The sequence below is a fragment of the Sorex araneus genome, chromosome 3 (assembly GCF_027595985.1).
Source record: "Sorex araneus isolate mSorAra2 chromosome 3, mSorAra2.pri, whole genome shotgun sequence".
Classification (NCBI taxonomy): Eukaryota; Metazoa; Chordata; class Mammalia; order Eulipotyphla; family Soricidae; genus Sorex; species Sorex araneus.
Window position 1 is genome coordinate 79,954,757 of NC_073304.1, and position 15,932 is coordinate 79,970,688.

At 40.4% G+C, this 15,932-nt stretch overlaps 1 protein-coding gene across 3 annotated transcripts in view; it reads right to left on the minus strand.

Annotated features, from left to right (window-relative positions):
* SCG5 (secretogranin V) overlaps positions 1-15,932 on the minus strand; it is a 70,089-nt gene that overhangs the window by 9,104 nt on the left and 45,053 nt on the right. For 2 of the 3 annotated variants that reach the window (XM_055131123.1, XM_004609547.2), the window contains 2 exons: positions 12,827-12,976; positions 7,281-7,393 (listed from right to left, as the gene is read on the minus strand). In XM_055131123.1, the coding sequence (XP_054987098.1) occupies positions 7,281-7,393; positions 12,827-12,976 (263 nt within the window). The remainder of the gene's footprint in view (positions 1-7,280; positions 7,394-12,826; positions 12,977-15,932) is intronic. The other variant, XM_055131124.1, reaches the window with a different exon arrangement.

Below are 15,932 nucleotides of genomic sequence, written 5' to 3' on the forward strand. Positions count from 1 at the left end.
CTGGGACCATTGGTGGTGGAAAATGGAAACTGGTGGAGGGATGGATACTTGACCATTGTATCCATCCATCGTATGACTGAAATGCAAGCAAGGAAGTTTGTAAGTCTGTAACTGTACCTCAACGGGGATTGACTAATTTTTTTTAAAAAAAAGGTTTGCTTAACTAAAACCCCGAAAGAAGAGAGAGTAAGAGGGAATGTTTCTGCCACAGAGGCAAGGGGTGGGAAGGGGTGGGGGTGGCAGAAGGGACACTGGGAACATTAGTGATGGAAAATGGAAACTGGTGGAGGGATGGGTATTCAACATTGTTTGATTGAAACTTAATCACGAAAATTTGTAAGTTTGTAACTGTATCTCACGGTGATTCATTAAAATAAAAATCATATATATATATAAAGGTTTGCTTTTTATGAGATCCTTTTTACCAGGTTTTTGTTTTATTGTTTTCTTTTGTGTTTTTGCAGGGCAGGCACTGAGGAGAGCACAACCAGTGATGCTCAGAGTTTTCTCCTACCTCTGCACTCAGAACTTATTCAGATAGAGGTAGAGGGGGGCAGATGGAGGAGCTCCTGCCATAGAGGCAGGTGGGGACGGGAGAGGGGTGGGGCGGGAGAGAAACTGGGGACTCTGGTGGTGGGAAATGTACACAGGTGAAGGGATGGGTATTGGAACATTATATGACTGAAGCCCAATCATGAACCATTTACTAACTGTGTATCTCACTGTGATTCAATAAAAAATATTCAAATAAATTTTTAATATATGATTTTATTATGTATTTACTGCACCTTCCCCAAGACCCTCCATCACTGTCCCTATGCTGCTTGTAGTTCACCTCTTCCATCTATCCCTTCCCCTTGCTTGGTAATTTCAGTTTTGTGATTAAAGGGTAAACTTGATTTAAAGGTGAGGAGCAAGTATGAGTTCATAAAAAGCTTTCATATAAACGTGAGTTTATAAAAAGAGTTTATATGAAGTGATTTCATAAATAAAGATGCCATAAGATTGTGATCAACTGTTCAGATCTCTATTTTAAATTCCATTCCAAAAGGGAACCAGACTGATAGTTTCTCAGGCTGGAGTACTTGCCTTTTATGCAGGAGTCCTGGGTTTGATTTCTGGCATTACATGGTGCCCTGAGTACCACAAGGAGTGACTCCAGAGCGGAGCTTGGAAGAGCCTCCAGAACCTCTAATATGACCCAAAACAACATTTTAAAAATATTAATAAAATAGGGGCTGGAGTGATAGCATAGCGGGTAAGGCGTTTGCCTTGCACGCAGCTGACCCAGGTTCCATTTCCAGCATCCCATATGGTCCCCCGAGCACTGCCAGAGGTAATTCCTGAGTGCATGAGCCAGGAGTAACCCCTGTGCATTGCCAGGTGTGACCCAAAAAGCAAAATAATAATAATAATAATAATAAATAAATAAAAGGAACCTAATAGGAGGCACAATTCAATCATATGAAACATGAAATAAGCCCAAACTGAAGAGGTTGAACTCTTTAGGCCTGTTTGTTTGTTTGTTTGTTTGTTTTTGTTTGGGGGCAGTGCTCAGCGACACTCTTGGAGGGCTCAGTGGGACTATATGTGGTGACAGAGTTGGAACCAAGGTTGGCCGTGTGCAAGGCAAGTGCTCTACCCACTAGACTCTCCAGTCCTTTTTAGGTCTTTTGAGGACCTGTAAGACAGTGGCAGAGAGGGCTTCTCCTGTGACTCGGGCCCTGCTTATCAGTCGCTTCTGTCTAACAGCCCCCAACCACCCAAGCTGCTAATAAAAGGATGTACAAAGCATTTGGAAAGGAGGGTCATTTACTTTTCAAGAGATCTTTTTCTTGAGGAATATTCAGCAATTAATATGGGAGGCAGGATGACTTACAAAGGCATTAGACCGTGTTGGTTATTACCACTCAATGGTGGAAAAACACACCGTGCCTGAAAGATGCTTGTCCTAGACTGGACTCCATGGGACTTCCACACGGGATCCATAATCAGCAATACACCACGAATAGATAAGAAATTCATCCCGTTCTTTTTTTTGAGGGTTGGGGGGGAGCCCACATCCAGTGGAACTTAAGACTTACTCCTGACTCTGTGATCAGGGGCTTGGAAGATCATATAGAGTGATGGCTCTGAACCTGGGTAAGATGCATGCAAGGCAAGTGCCCTACCCACTGTGCTATAGCTCAAGCCCTGGAGTTTATCCAGTTTTTTAAATAACTCTACGTCAGATGTTCTAATTCAAATCCTAACTCCGCAGACCATCAGCTGTGGTAAGAGAAGGCTATTCAAATTTATACCCTGTATTTTTCTCATTTGCAATATGAATGTGATAGGCATGGGCTGAATGAATGAGATAATTCATGTAAAGTATTGAGCATAGCCTCTGGAATAGTCTGTACTCAATAAATAAACATTATTCATTATTAATGCATGATAATACAATTACTAATATTATTCATTTTTGTATTTCCATCACCTAACATAGGACCTGGAAGACATATGCTGGGCATTTAATAGATGTGTCTTGATGCATTACCAAAGAGAAAAATGCAGGAAATGGGACAGACATGGATATTTATAATAGGTGAATCATGACTAAAGAGCCAGCTCAGCTACAGCTCATGTCAAAAATAGGGAAACATTAGTAGTAAGTGAGAAATCAGGATTCTGTGTGCAGTTCTATTGTGAAAGAAAATTACTCTGTTGACTCCAAGAATGGTTGCACTTAAGACAACAAGCTTGAGACCATCATTTTGTATAAACACTGAGGAGGGCTTGTGGACTCCAGCTTGGAAAAGCAAGACATACTCAATTCACACTTCCATGTGAAGATCAAGCAAAGCATGGTTTACTGCAAGGTGGTAATGAGAAAATAAATGGAGGAAACTTAAGTTTAAACAAACACATCACTACAGAAGATAAAAGGTGCATAAACATTGTTCTTGGTCATTGATCTAGTACTTCCTTTCTACATAGAGTTCCAACTTCTAACTTCTCATCTTCAGCTCTGATGTAGACAAGGAATGGAATGACTCAGAAAACAAATCAGTCTTTAGAGAAGGAAACAAGGAGAATGGAGTGGAGTGCTGGGAACTAGTGTAAGTTAGTGAGGGAAGTCTGAGAAGGTTTATAGAAGAGGTGAGAAAAGTTGAGAGATGTTTCCCTCCTCCAGCTTCCTCAACTGGCCTTTCTGCTCTTTCTCAGACCTTTTTTTCAGTTCCCCTCTTGCTTCTTTTTGATAATCTTACCTTCTTATTTGGTTTGTATATCTTCTCCTCTGTCTAATGTTCTGTCTAACGTTCTGTCTAACATTCATGGATTTAAAGAAGGCCTTTGATTCTGTTGAGACTGAAGCGGTCATCAGTCATCGAAGTCCTAGCCAAACAAGTGATCATTTCCCCTTAGGAATTGCCTTTTTAACCCTTCACTTTCCTTACTGGCTATTGTACCACTTCACATTTTCAGGTCTTCAGCCCTGAGATCTTTCTCTACCCTTGGTTTCCACCTTTCCTAGATTTACATCCATTCATAGTATAGCCAAATTGATATAACATGAAGTGGAACAAGGATATGTTGAGTTCATTTTATTTTCTTGCAATTCATCTCAAGAGCTTACAAGCTCTCTGAAGATCAGTAGGATATTGTAATGATTGTTAAATATCTAGCACCTAGTGTAGTGATCAGAATATTCTACCTTTTAGAAATAAATAGATAATGTTGTGTTTGAGTCATTATAGAAGATAAAAGGTGTGCAAACACAATTTGAGGTCATTTATCTAGTACCTTCCTTTTGTTGAACCTGACCCTTGCTTCCATTTGACATACTTTAGTTCATTTCTTGTGAATTCCTCCATCCCAGTGCTCTGTGATCTACTTTCCTGTTTTTCCTGTTTTTTTGTTTTGTTTTGTTTTTAAGTTTTTGGACCACACCCAGCCAAGCTCAGGGCTTACTCCTGGCTCTGCACTCAGGAATTACTCCTGGTGGTTCTCAGGGGATTATATGGGATTCTGGGGATCAAACCCTGGTAGGCTGTGTGTAAGGCAAGCACCCTATATGCTGTACTTTGGCTCTGGCCTCCCTCCCCCTTTTCCTTTTTTCTTTGCTTTCATCTCCTTTGCTTCTTTTTATTTTTTCCCCACTTTTATTGAGGTATCATGATTTACAATACTGTTAACGATAGTTTCATGCATACATCATTCCAATATCACACCTACCACCATGCCTATTTCTGCCCACCAAATCCCACTCACCATTGCCTATTAAGCTCATTTCTATAGGCCAGTTCTCCAGTTCTGCTGCCTTTGGCTGTTTGCTGCTCTCTTAATATGTATTTTTATTTTTATTTTTTTGAGATTTTGTTTTGTTTTGTGTTTTTTGGCTTTAGGGCCACATTGGCAGTATTCAGGGTTTACTCCTGGCTTTATACTCAGAGATCACTCCTGGTAGGGCTGGGGGTAAGTGATAATTATTGGAGTGTGAGAAATCAAACCTGGACATCACATGCAACACAAGTGTACTATCTTTCAGTCCAGAGATTCTGTTTTTTTATTTTCTTTTAGCTTTTTGGGTCACACCCGGCAATGCACAGGGGTTACTCCTGGCTCTGCACTCAGTAATTACCCCTGGCGGGGCTCAGGGGACCATATGGGATGCTGGGAATCGAACCTGGGTTGGCCGCATGCAAGCAAACGCCCTACCCACTGTGCTATCACTCCAGCCCCTGACTCTGTGTTTTTAATTGTCTTTTCTTTAATTCAGAAAATTTATATTTGTCTATTGTTTAGTTAGCAAGTCTTTGAGGTTTTTTCCCATTACAATTCTCCAGTTCAATTCCTCCGCCCCTCTCGGAGAGCCTGGCAAGCTACCAAGAGTATCGAGCCCATGCAGCAGAGCCTGGCAAGCTACCCGTGCATATTGAATATGCCAAAAACAGTAACAATAAGTCTCTCAATGAGAGACATTATTGGTGCCCGCTCAAACAAATCGATGAGCAATGGGATGACAGTGACAGTGACAGTGACAATTCTCCAGTAGCACAGAGGGTAAGGCGTTTGCCTTGCACACAGCCGACCCGGGTTCGATTCTTCCATCCCTCTCTGAGAGCCTGGCAAGCTACTGAGAGCATCCCTCCCACAAGGCAGAGCGTGGCAAGCTACCCATGGCATATTTGATATGCCAGAAACAGTAACAAGTCTCACAATGGAGACGTTAATGGAGACGAGCAAATTGATGAACCACAGGATGACAGTGCTACAGTGCTACAATTTTGAGATTAATTTTTGAATCTCTTTCTCCTGAGTTTGAAAATTAAATCATAGAAAAAGTTTGTTTTCCTTTAACGTGAACTTCAGGACCAGAGAGATAATGCAGTGGGTAGGGTGCTTGCCTTGCATGAATCTAAACTGGGTTCAATCCCCGACATGCCATTTGTCTTCCCAAACCCACCAAGAGCGATTCTTGGGCACAGAGTCAGGAGTAAGCCCTGAGCACTGCTTGGTTTTTTATTTGGGGGTCATACCTGACATTTAAGGTACTGCTCCAGCTCTTCACTTAGGGGTCACTCCATATAGTGATCAAGGGGTCTCTCAGTGCTGGGATTTGAACACAGACCTTCTGTATGTAGAGCACGCACTTAACCCACTGAGCTATCTTTCCAGTCCCATGTTGTTATTTAAGAAGGTAAATATGGAGATTGGAGCAATAATTCAGCAGGCAGGGTGCTTGCCTTGCATGCTGGCAGACCCAGGTTTGATATCCAGCATCCCATGTGGTCCCTCAAGGACCACTAAGAGGAATTCCTGAGTTCAGAGCCAGGATTAATCACTGAGTATTACCTGCTGTGGTCCCCAAAACAAAATAGTAATAATAATTAATAATAATACTAATAATAATGTGTACATGTTGAAGATAGAAGGAATCAGCTGAGAGCAAAATTAAAGTAAAATGATGCAAAAATGAGAGTGATCACTAACAAGGAGAGGCATTGCTTTGTAAAACAGTGTAAATGGAAGGCAGAGTTGAATTCTGAGACCACCATACTCATAAAATAGGAAGAAAGGTCAGCTGCCAGTAATGAGCTGGGAAGGGACATAGGAAGTTAGAAAGATCTCTTTTACTCATCAGTCCACTTATTTCACAGATGTATTCCACTACTTTTATGCGATTTTCCCCTCTTAAGAATTTTTTCTACTTTTCTCCCAAGATTTCAAGTCTTTGATTACATGAACCTAGCAGCAGGCACACAGATCCACCCCAAGCCAATAGTGATCCTCTTTGACTCATTGTTCCAGGCTATTGGCATCTTTTTTAATCCCAATTCTGTCAGTCAGTGCTATTCCTTCCAACTTTGTGTCATTCTTTGAGACTATGATTAGTACATGTCCTATGCTTTTTATTACAAACATTTATAAAAATATGGAGTGGGGGTAGCATTAAGATTGCAGAATTCCAAGTGAAATCTCTTTCCCTAACAACTGAACTCTTTAACAAGCTCCCTTTGGGTGATGTGCTCTTGCCTAGACAGTATCTCTTCACCTCTTCCAACAGGAGGTCATGAAAGAGCTCATCAAATACTTTGCTGAAGTCCAAATGCACCATGCTCAATTCATTTCCCTCATCAAGCTGGCAAGTAAGTGAATAATGCTGGCAAGTAAAATACAATTAGATTGACAAAACTTGTTTCTAGCAAACCTATGCCAAATGGCCAGGATTTCTCTTTCCAAGTGCTTATAAACAAAATTCCTTAACTGACAGTTATAGATTCTTCTTGGTATTGACAGCAAGTTTGCTGCTACACATTTTGCAATTTTTAATTCTCTTCCCATAAAGCAAACTAATATATATGCTTGTTACTAAGCTTCTGGCATCTTTTATCCCTTGGTTCCCTTCATTATGCAGAAAAAAAATCTTCCTCACTGTAAAAATAAAATTTGCAAAATTTCTTAATAGGAGTGTTATCCTGTAAGTGCAGCATGAAATCTTGGGGAGGTATTTGGAGGAGGTATTCCACAGGCTGTGGAGACAGAGCAGAAACCCCTGAAAGCAAAAGGTGCCAAGATTCATTAAGGTCATTGGCTCTCTGAATGGGATGTGCATTGTGTCTTAGACACATGAATTTGGTTTGGAATGGTAATAAAAGTCCCCCTCAAAGAGATTTCTGATAGATTTCAGTTTATAAATAATTCTGTCTCTCTCCGCCCATATTGCTCATCTCTCTGTCACTAGTAACTTCAGGAAACCAGAGGTCAAATCTACTATCATTGAAAATTGGACTTACCCACTTTCCCAAGCCCGGATAGTCATGTTCTGGATCAAAAAGGTGCTGGTGCAACTGGAATTCTCGACTAAACTCTGCTGTGTCCGGGGTGTTTTCTAGACATCCATCATCTACTGCAAACAGCAAAAGGTTTTTGAGGAATGGCCAAGGCATTTAATGTTATTCTGAGTTAATTTATTAAAAACAACTGGACATAAAAAGATCAAATTCTATTCACATAAGTCACCCTAAATCACGTTCCCTAGGGCATCAAGTCCCTGTGTTCTAGGGGGGCTGCTCCTTCTACCTGTGGCAGAGATTTCTTGGCTGCTCACCAAATCCACTTCCCTTTCCCCCTTGCAATACAGCTAACTCCCCATCCTTGCTTTGCAATTAGGTGGAGTTTTATGCCTGAATTTGGCACATGAAATTAAATGTGGAAGGGAATGGTGGATTCTATTTCTAGTCCAAAATATTCTAGTCCAAAAATGAATTATATGATCCTCTATTCCTTTCCTATACACCACCCCAAAACTACTCTATCTGCTGGTCTTCTTGATACATGTTACCAACAAGAACAACTATTGATATCTTGTGTAAAGAAGAAAGGTTGCAGGTGTGGGTTGCTGAATCATCTACCCCCACCGCGACTTCAACTACCTTTGGCAGGATCTCACACGAGCAAGAGATAAACTTCTGTTGCATTGTCTCTACAACATTTTATCTGTTATGATAGCATTTGTTTATTTAACTCAGAGATTCCCAAATTTATTTGGCAGTCTGCCCCTTTTGCGGAAAAAATTAATTACTCAGCACTCCCTGTAAATATACCATCATTAAGTGAATAAACAGAAAGCACCTCCCAATTGCACCCAGGGCTACCATGATATGGAGCAACAGGAGGTGGTATCAGTCATTTGGGGATACACTGAATTAGCTAATATACTTCATTCTACATGACTCACTCTGTTTTTGTTTTAGTGAACCCTTTAGTAACAATTTTAGCTTCTTGAAGAAAGCATAATTTAACTAAGAACAACAACAATTGTTAGAGTTCTTGATGTTGTGTGTTGTGTAGCCATGAGGTAAGCTTGGACTCAGGTACACAAGAACTCAAGTTTGAAATACAAGATGGGTTGCACAAACCCTAGTTTGGTCTGTCTACGTACTCATCCATAAGCTGGAAATAGTCAAATACTTACCTTACAGAGAGGAATAGACATAATCACATATAGAGAATCTGGGATATACGAGGATTTTTCTGTTGTTTCTCATAACCCCTTCTCACCTTCTCCTTTTAAATGACCATTTCTGGGCCAGAGAGATAGCAAAGGGGTTAAGCCTTGCATGATTCACAGTGCTAAATCTTAAGTGCTAACAACTAGTGCTTAATGACATAGGTCTATGTCTCAAAATGATTCATAACTACACCGTACGGTTTATAAAGGCACTGACTGTGTCTTCGTTCTACAGCTGTAGAGTCTCAGGGAAACAAAGGATCAGACTGTGGCTAAATTCAGATCTGTTGATTCACAACACGATTCTCTTTCCATTTTCCTGTAATGGTGACTCTCAAACTTTAGTAGTCACTGACATTACATGCCAGGTTAAAATACAGGTGTATGATCTTAGCCACGGGATTCCAATTCAATAAATCTGAGAATGTGTTTCCAAGTGCCCAGGTAATGCTGATACAGCTGATACAGCTTTAAGAACTACTGCACTGTATTATATCTAATCGACTTTACTAAATCTTCGCAAAAACTCTTGCCTCTCTAAGTTATGAACTGGTCTTTCTTCGTGCCCAAACAAATTCCTATAAGCAAAGTAATGTGGCTGAAGTGATTGACTCTGTGCAGTGAGTCAGGTTTTCCTGCATCCTAGGCCAGCCTCCTGACATTGGTATAGCCACATCCAACTTTAATGTTTTCATTCCAAAATGAAAATCTATGATCCATGCAAGCGAGACACCTTAGCCTAAATGATGCGTCAAATACCTTTCAGAAAGTCTCTTCTAGAAAGAGCTTGAATGTGTTTAAGAAAAGCCAAGAGGACAGTACTGTCACAATTCCCAGACCAAGGCAATGGTGGTTATCTTGCTATCAAGGTAGGGGAGAATACCCTTCTGAGTCAGATAGGGTATTGAACTTTATTTCAGCTATTTGCTATATGAATACCTTTGGAAAGTTACTAAAAAGCTTCAGTTTCCATATAGGGAATGTAGAGCAAATAAATACTATTATTGTTATTGGGTTTGTGGAGTAGAAAGGTTACTTTGGTACTAGAAATTAGAACAAGTCCAATGAAAGAAATAGAGACATTATTTACTAGTAACAAAGTGGATAAGAGAATGTAGACTCCATAGTTTGGAAGTTGGCCTCACATGCTGGGGGAAGTCATACCAAATGGAGAAGGGAACACCAAGTAAAATGTGATTGGAGATCCCGTGTGGTAAGGGAAATGCGTGCTGAAAGTGGACTAGTGACCGAACATGATGGCCACTCAATACCCCTATTGCAGACCACAACACCCAAAAGGAGAGAGAGAGAGAGAACAAATTGGAATGCCCTGCCACAGAGGCGGGGTGGGGTGGGGAGATGGGATTGGGAGGGTGGGAGGGATACTGGGTTCATTGATGGTGGAGACTGGACACTGGTGGAGGGATGGGCTCCCGAACATTGCATGAAGGAAAAACAAGCACGAAATGTATGAATCTGTAACTGTACCCTCACTGTGACTCACTAATTAAAAAATAATTAAAAAGAAAAAAGAGAGAGAATGTATACAAGAAAATACAATGGTATTACATGGCACGAGGGCCAGTTTATGGGTGTGGCTGCTAAGCTACTGGAAAATGGGGGATCTGGGTGGAGGAGGCCCAGTCCTGATCCAAGCAGGCTTGGAGTTCTCAGCCCTGGGTCCCACATACCTGGGTTCCTCTGCAGTTCTTTCATGCATGAGGCTCATCTGAGCGTGTGGAGAGTGGCCTTGAGCATGGTTGTGACTGGGTTCTGGAGGTTTTCGGCTGCTAGGGTTCTCTTATATACATTCTCCATCCCTCTTGGAGAGCCTGGCAAGCTACTGAGAGTATCCCACCTGCAGAGCCTGGCAAGCTCCCCGTGGCGTATTAGATATGCCAAAAACAGTAGCAATAACTGGTCTCATTCCCCTGACCCTGAAAGAGCCTCCAATATGGCACCATTGGGAAGAATGAGTAAGGAGAGGCTGCTAAAATCTCAGGGCTGAGATGAATGGGGATGTTACTGACACTCCCTCGAGCAAATCTATGAACAACAGGATGACAGTGATGTAGTGATACAGTGAACAAAGTGGATTATACTCAAAATGACATTTAATGTCATCTGTGCCAACCACTACATCAAGTGTTTGACAAAGGCATTTTAAGTCTAGTGCTCCAACAGTCTCAACCTTCATTTACAGATGAGGTAATGGAGATTCAAAGCTAAATATTGTGATTGTGGTTTGAATTCAGATAATCTGATTCTATTCCACTATTTTTAATCATCATGCAACTTCACCATACATTCTCTTAAGCCTTTAGAGGGAGTGAAGTGGAAAGGACACAACTAGCCAGGAGAGTGGTAGCTTTCTTCTTCAACTTTTTACACTCTTGGTTTCTCCTTATCACATGCCACCTCCTCGTCTGGAAAAAATTTTTTTTCAGGATTATTTCTAAGTAGTTGTAAAATCGTTGAAATGTCAAGCTCTGGTGGACTCTGGAATGAGTGATCCCCCACCATGTCCCTGTTCTTCCAGGAGCCTGGCAGTCACGCTCATGAACTGTGTCTGGTGCTATATAAACTCATTTACTGGCTATGATCCAGAGACTCATAAATAAATCTCAGAAGATATCGGAAAGCTGCAGAGATGCCTCAGACCCGACACCAGGCTGAGTCTTATATGTGGGGCACCCCAGAGTAGGGTGGGTGAGCCCACCACCCACCCAAACAGAGCACCGGCAGCTGAAAACTCCACTCTCCAATCACTGCCATGCTCACGGCTGGACTCCACAGGTTCAGAAAGAGCCTCATGCAAGAACTAATCTGTTGAAAAACTTGGGTATGCAGGTTTTGGGACCAAAATCTCCAGGATCTCACAGATTCAGGGATGAACAACCTTCTCCTATTCCCCTATTGAAACTTGGCGGTCATGTCCATGAACTGCCTCTGGTGCCATATAAGCTCACTAACCAGCCATGATTCAGAAGTGCATAAACAAACCTCAAAAGAGATCAACAAGCTGCAGAGATGTTTCCAGACTACAAAGTCACCATCCAGTTAAAAATTTAACTCCAGTTGTATCACCCCATTCAAAATTTTAGAATTCCTGGAGTGACATTTCAAATTCTACACCTTGGATATACCAGGACTAGTATACTACAATGGATGCGATATAAAATAGAAGCCAACCAATCTCGATTTAAAAAATATTACGTACCAGACTTAGCCTGAATAACATATATTTAATCACTTATATAAAGGCTTAATGATTTTGCCCAGGGTGAGATAAAACAGTCTTCACTCACTTTCATCTAGGAAATATTTTTTGATCATTTTTAGTGAATATTAATAACAAGTAATATAAAATAAACCATTTAGGGCCTGCAATTGGGGCAGGCTTGGATGATGGTTGGAAAATTGCAAACAATGGTGGTGGGAATGTGTAGTGGTGGTGGGATTGTTGTTGGAATATTGAATGTAATAAATAATCACCATGAACAACTTTATAAAAATTTTTAAAATAAAATTTAAATACTTGAAATGCTGGACTGGAGCAATAGCACAGTGGGTAGGGCGTTTGCCTTACACGTGGCTGACCTGGGTTCAATTCCTCTGTTCCTCTCGGAGAGCCCGGCAAGCTACTGCTCGCACAGCAGAGCCTGGCAAGCTACCTGTGGTATATGTGATATGCCAAAAACAGTAACAACAAGTCTCACAATGGAGATGTTACTGGTGTCCACTCGAGCAAAACGATGAACAATGGAATGACAGTTGAAATGCTGATTGTCAAAAGAAATATGAAAAATAAATAAAATGGATAATCCCAAAGCTCAAAACCAACTAGTTTCAGAGATACTAAAAGAATATGTGCATGGGGTTGGTGTGGGGGGAGCAATAGTACAATGGGTTCCTGGACTATCCCAGCCAATACTTTAAAATTAAATTTGTCTCAGTGGACAATTGGAGTTCAATCCCCAGCACTCCAGCTGGTCCCTTAAGCCCTGTCAGAAATTACCCATGAGCACAGGGTCAGGAATAAACCCTAAGTAGTGCGTGGGTGTGGCAGTTTCTTCTTTCATGAAAGAAACAAAAACTTTCTCCCTATTTGTTGAATTAGTAGCAAGTGCAGAAAACATCATCAATTCCTCAGAAGGAAGAAATACAGATCAAGGGAATCCTCTGTGGGTGTTAAACACCAGAACTCTCCCAAAGATTCTAGAATAAGCTTCTTCTTGTCAATCTACTTACAACAAAGGAACTCAACAGAATAGAAATACTATTTCTCAGTCTCTAATATTCTTGGGATCCCAAAGACATGCACATTACCTGTTTTTCCAACTGGACATGGGTTTGGAGGGTCTGGGTAGCCCTGATCTTCACTGAAGTCCTTGGGAATGTTGTCACCAGTCAACTCGGCCACAATGTTTGGAATGTTGCCAAAAGGACCCAAGTGCTGTAGACCTTCATGAGCTCCTCCTGCGGGGAATCAGGAGTTCAGTTTTGTACAATTAAAGTCATGTCAACGGATAATTACAGAGGCATCCTATCCATGTACTAGATCTGGGGCCAGAGGAATAGTACAGCGGATAGGGCACTTGTCATGCATGCGGCTGACTTGGTTTCAATCTACAGCATCCCCCATAATCTCCTGTGTCCCACCAGGAATGATCCATGGGTTCACAGAGCCAGGAGTAAGTAATCCTGAGCACCTTTGGGTTCTGTCCAAAAACAAAACAAAACAAAACAAAAAAACACTGATTCTGTTGTATGAAAGGAAAATAAACCAAAGAGTTCTTGCCCTCCAGGAGTAAAGAAATGTAGCTGTAGAAACTAGATTCATACATCATAGAGCATTTCCTTGTAGGACACCTTATATGCATCCTGTAGCAAAAATGTTGACATGCCTTGTGGGAGCACAGAAAAAGGAGTTTCATTTGGCTGATGGATAGGGAGGGCTTCTAGGACCTAAGTGGCATTGACACAAATGCATTAGGATTTGGAAACTAGGTGTGGAGCTTGGCTGTGTGGTGGGTGGAGGGGAGGGATGGAGGCACTTGGCAGAAGAGACAGAATAATAGCCCATACCCAATAATGAAGACAAAAACTTACTATCACCTGATGCTCTAGATCAACCACTTAAAATAGTGAAGTACTATTTCTAATCTACATATATTTAGAAAATAAATGTTTGTTCATTTTTCATTTAATATTAAAGCACACGCATCTTTCCATGTGGCTGCATGGTCTTTATTCTCACAAATGGCTATGTTGTTTCTTCATCCGGTGGTTATACCACAACAGATAAATCATTCCCCCATTGTGGAACAATTCATGTTTCCCAATTTACTCTCAGAGCTTAATTTCTTCCATATTTTGAATTAACTTTCCTAAGGATAGATTCCCAGAAGTCAAATTAATGGGTCAAAACTATGAATATTTTATGACATATTATATTGCCAAACTGCTTTGCAAAGAAGGAGGCACCAATTTATACAATATATCAACTGAATAGAATACCATTTTTACATCTTTACCAGCATCATGTTTTACAAAAGCAATTTTTAGTGTTTTCTTGGTAATTTAAAAGGCACTTTGAAAAATGGCTATTTTATTTTGAATTATTTGATTGCCAGCTCAATCAAATGTTTCTCCATGTGTTTATTTACTAGTTTTAATTTTGGATGGGTAAGCTGTTTCTGCTCTTGTAATCTTAGTGTTTCTTCTATCAATTGGTATGAAAATTTTATGTAACAAAGTTATCAGGAGTCTGTCCCATTTCCTGTTTTATCTATGTTTTTGTTCTTGGGTCATATACTGTACTGCTCAAGGCTCACTTTTGCCTTTGTGTTCCGGGATTATTTCAGACAATGCTTAGGGGGACCACATGTAGTAACTTATACAGTGTAAATTAACTTTTCACTTATATACAACACACATATATTTAACTCTTAATTTTCTTGAATTCCTAATATCTCATAGGTATGACAATCACTTTTCCAACACTAAAGTAGAACACTTCTTGAGATGAATTAACTTCATTGGGATATGGATGCTTCTCACTTTCCTTAACACACAATCATCCTGTACAGAGAACTATATATAAAGAGCAAGATTGGAAACAAAAGGTGGGGTAGAAGCATCATTCAATTGTCTGGAGCACTTTTAGCATGTTGGAGGGATGGCACCAGAGAGTCCCTTGAGCACTGCCTGCAGTTACTTCAAGCATAAAACCCTTGAACACCACCAAGTATGGGCCCAATCCCACCACCCACCCAAATCAAAAGGTGCCTTGCTTAGTTGACATGAAATAGAACCTAGATCTAGGAAAAAATAACCATACATTTACCACACAAGATGTTTGCCAAGGTGTGATGTTTTTCAGATGGGCCTTTCTTCTCTTTTGGATGAGCTTTGTCCTTTGATACATGTTTTTATCTCTTTGGTTTTGTTCTTGGCTGTTCTGGCTCCTTCACGGCTTGACACATTTTCCTTCCTTTCAGTCCCAAAATATTCAATAGTAATGTGACTAGTTCTTATTATACTGGGAATGATATTTTCTCTTTGAAATGACTGCATCACTTTGTCTTCATTTGTTATATTTGATTATAGTCTATTCCAAATTCCTCTGGCCTCCATATATAGACCACTCTAAATGGCTGAGTAGTTTTGTTTATACATTTGTTTTTATTGTTTGGGATAAGAGCAAGTAGCCTGCAAATTTTCTGCATTCCAAAGGTATTATTTTTATTAGTTTTTTTACGCAAATGAAACAAACTTAAAAATAAGGTGCATTTTCTTTTTTTGATGTTTGCTTTCGCATTTTGATGCTATGTTAATGAGCATGTGCAAGGGTATGGATACAAATACTTCACTTTTCACTGTTATTAATTAGCAGTTAAGAATTTAGCAATAAATGCTATTTTGATCCAGGTTTCTTCTGTTAGTATTGCCGTTCTCATTCTATTCTTTTGCATCTGACAGATATTTGGTCATACATTATTTTCAACCTTTCTGATTCTTCCTGGTGGTTTATCCGATTTTTAAGGTGATAAAACTGCCTTCAGCAACTTCCTGAAGATACAGATATAATGTCTCCACTACCCCCAAACCTGCAAAAGGTTAAATACATAGAGCAGTACCCTGGTTATTGATTTATTTGAAACTTTCACTGTATTGGTATGATAGCCCCACTGAGCTTGCTGCTATAGGGCTCAATCTTTGGTGTGTCAATACATGTCTCAACTTTTGAAAGCACCCTAGACCAAGTGCCAGGAATTGTCCAACTTGGCTTAAGGGAGAATGCATGTCTTAATGCTCCATTAGTAATTAATGAAGGAAGCAAACACAGTTTCCTTTATGGAAAGGTTGCCAAGGTTCTGTTTACCTCTGTGCACCAGTGCCATGAAAATGAATACAGCACTTGTGATGAAGC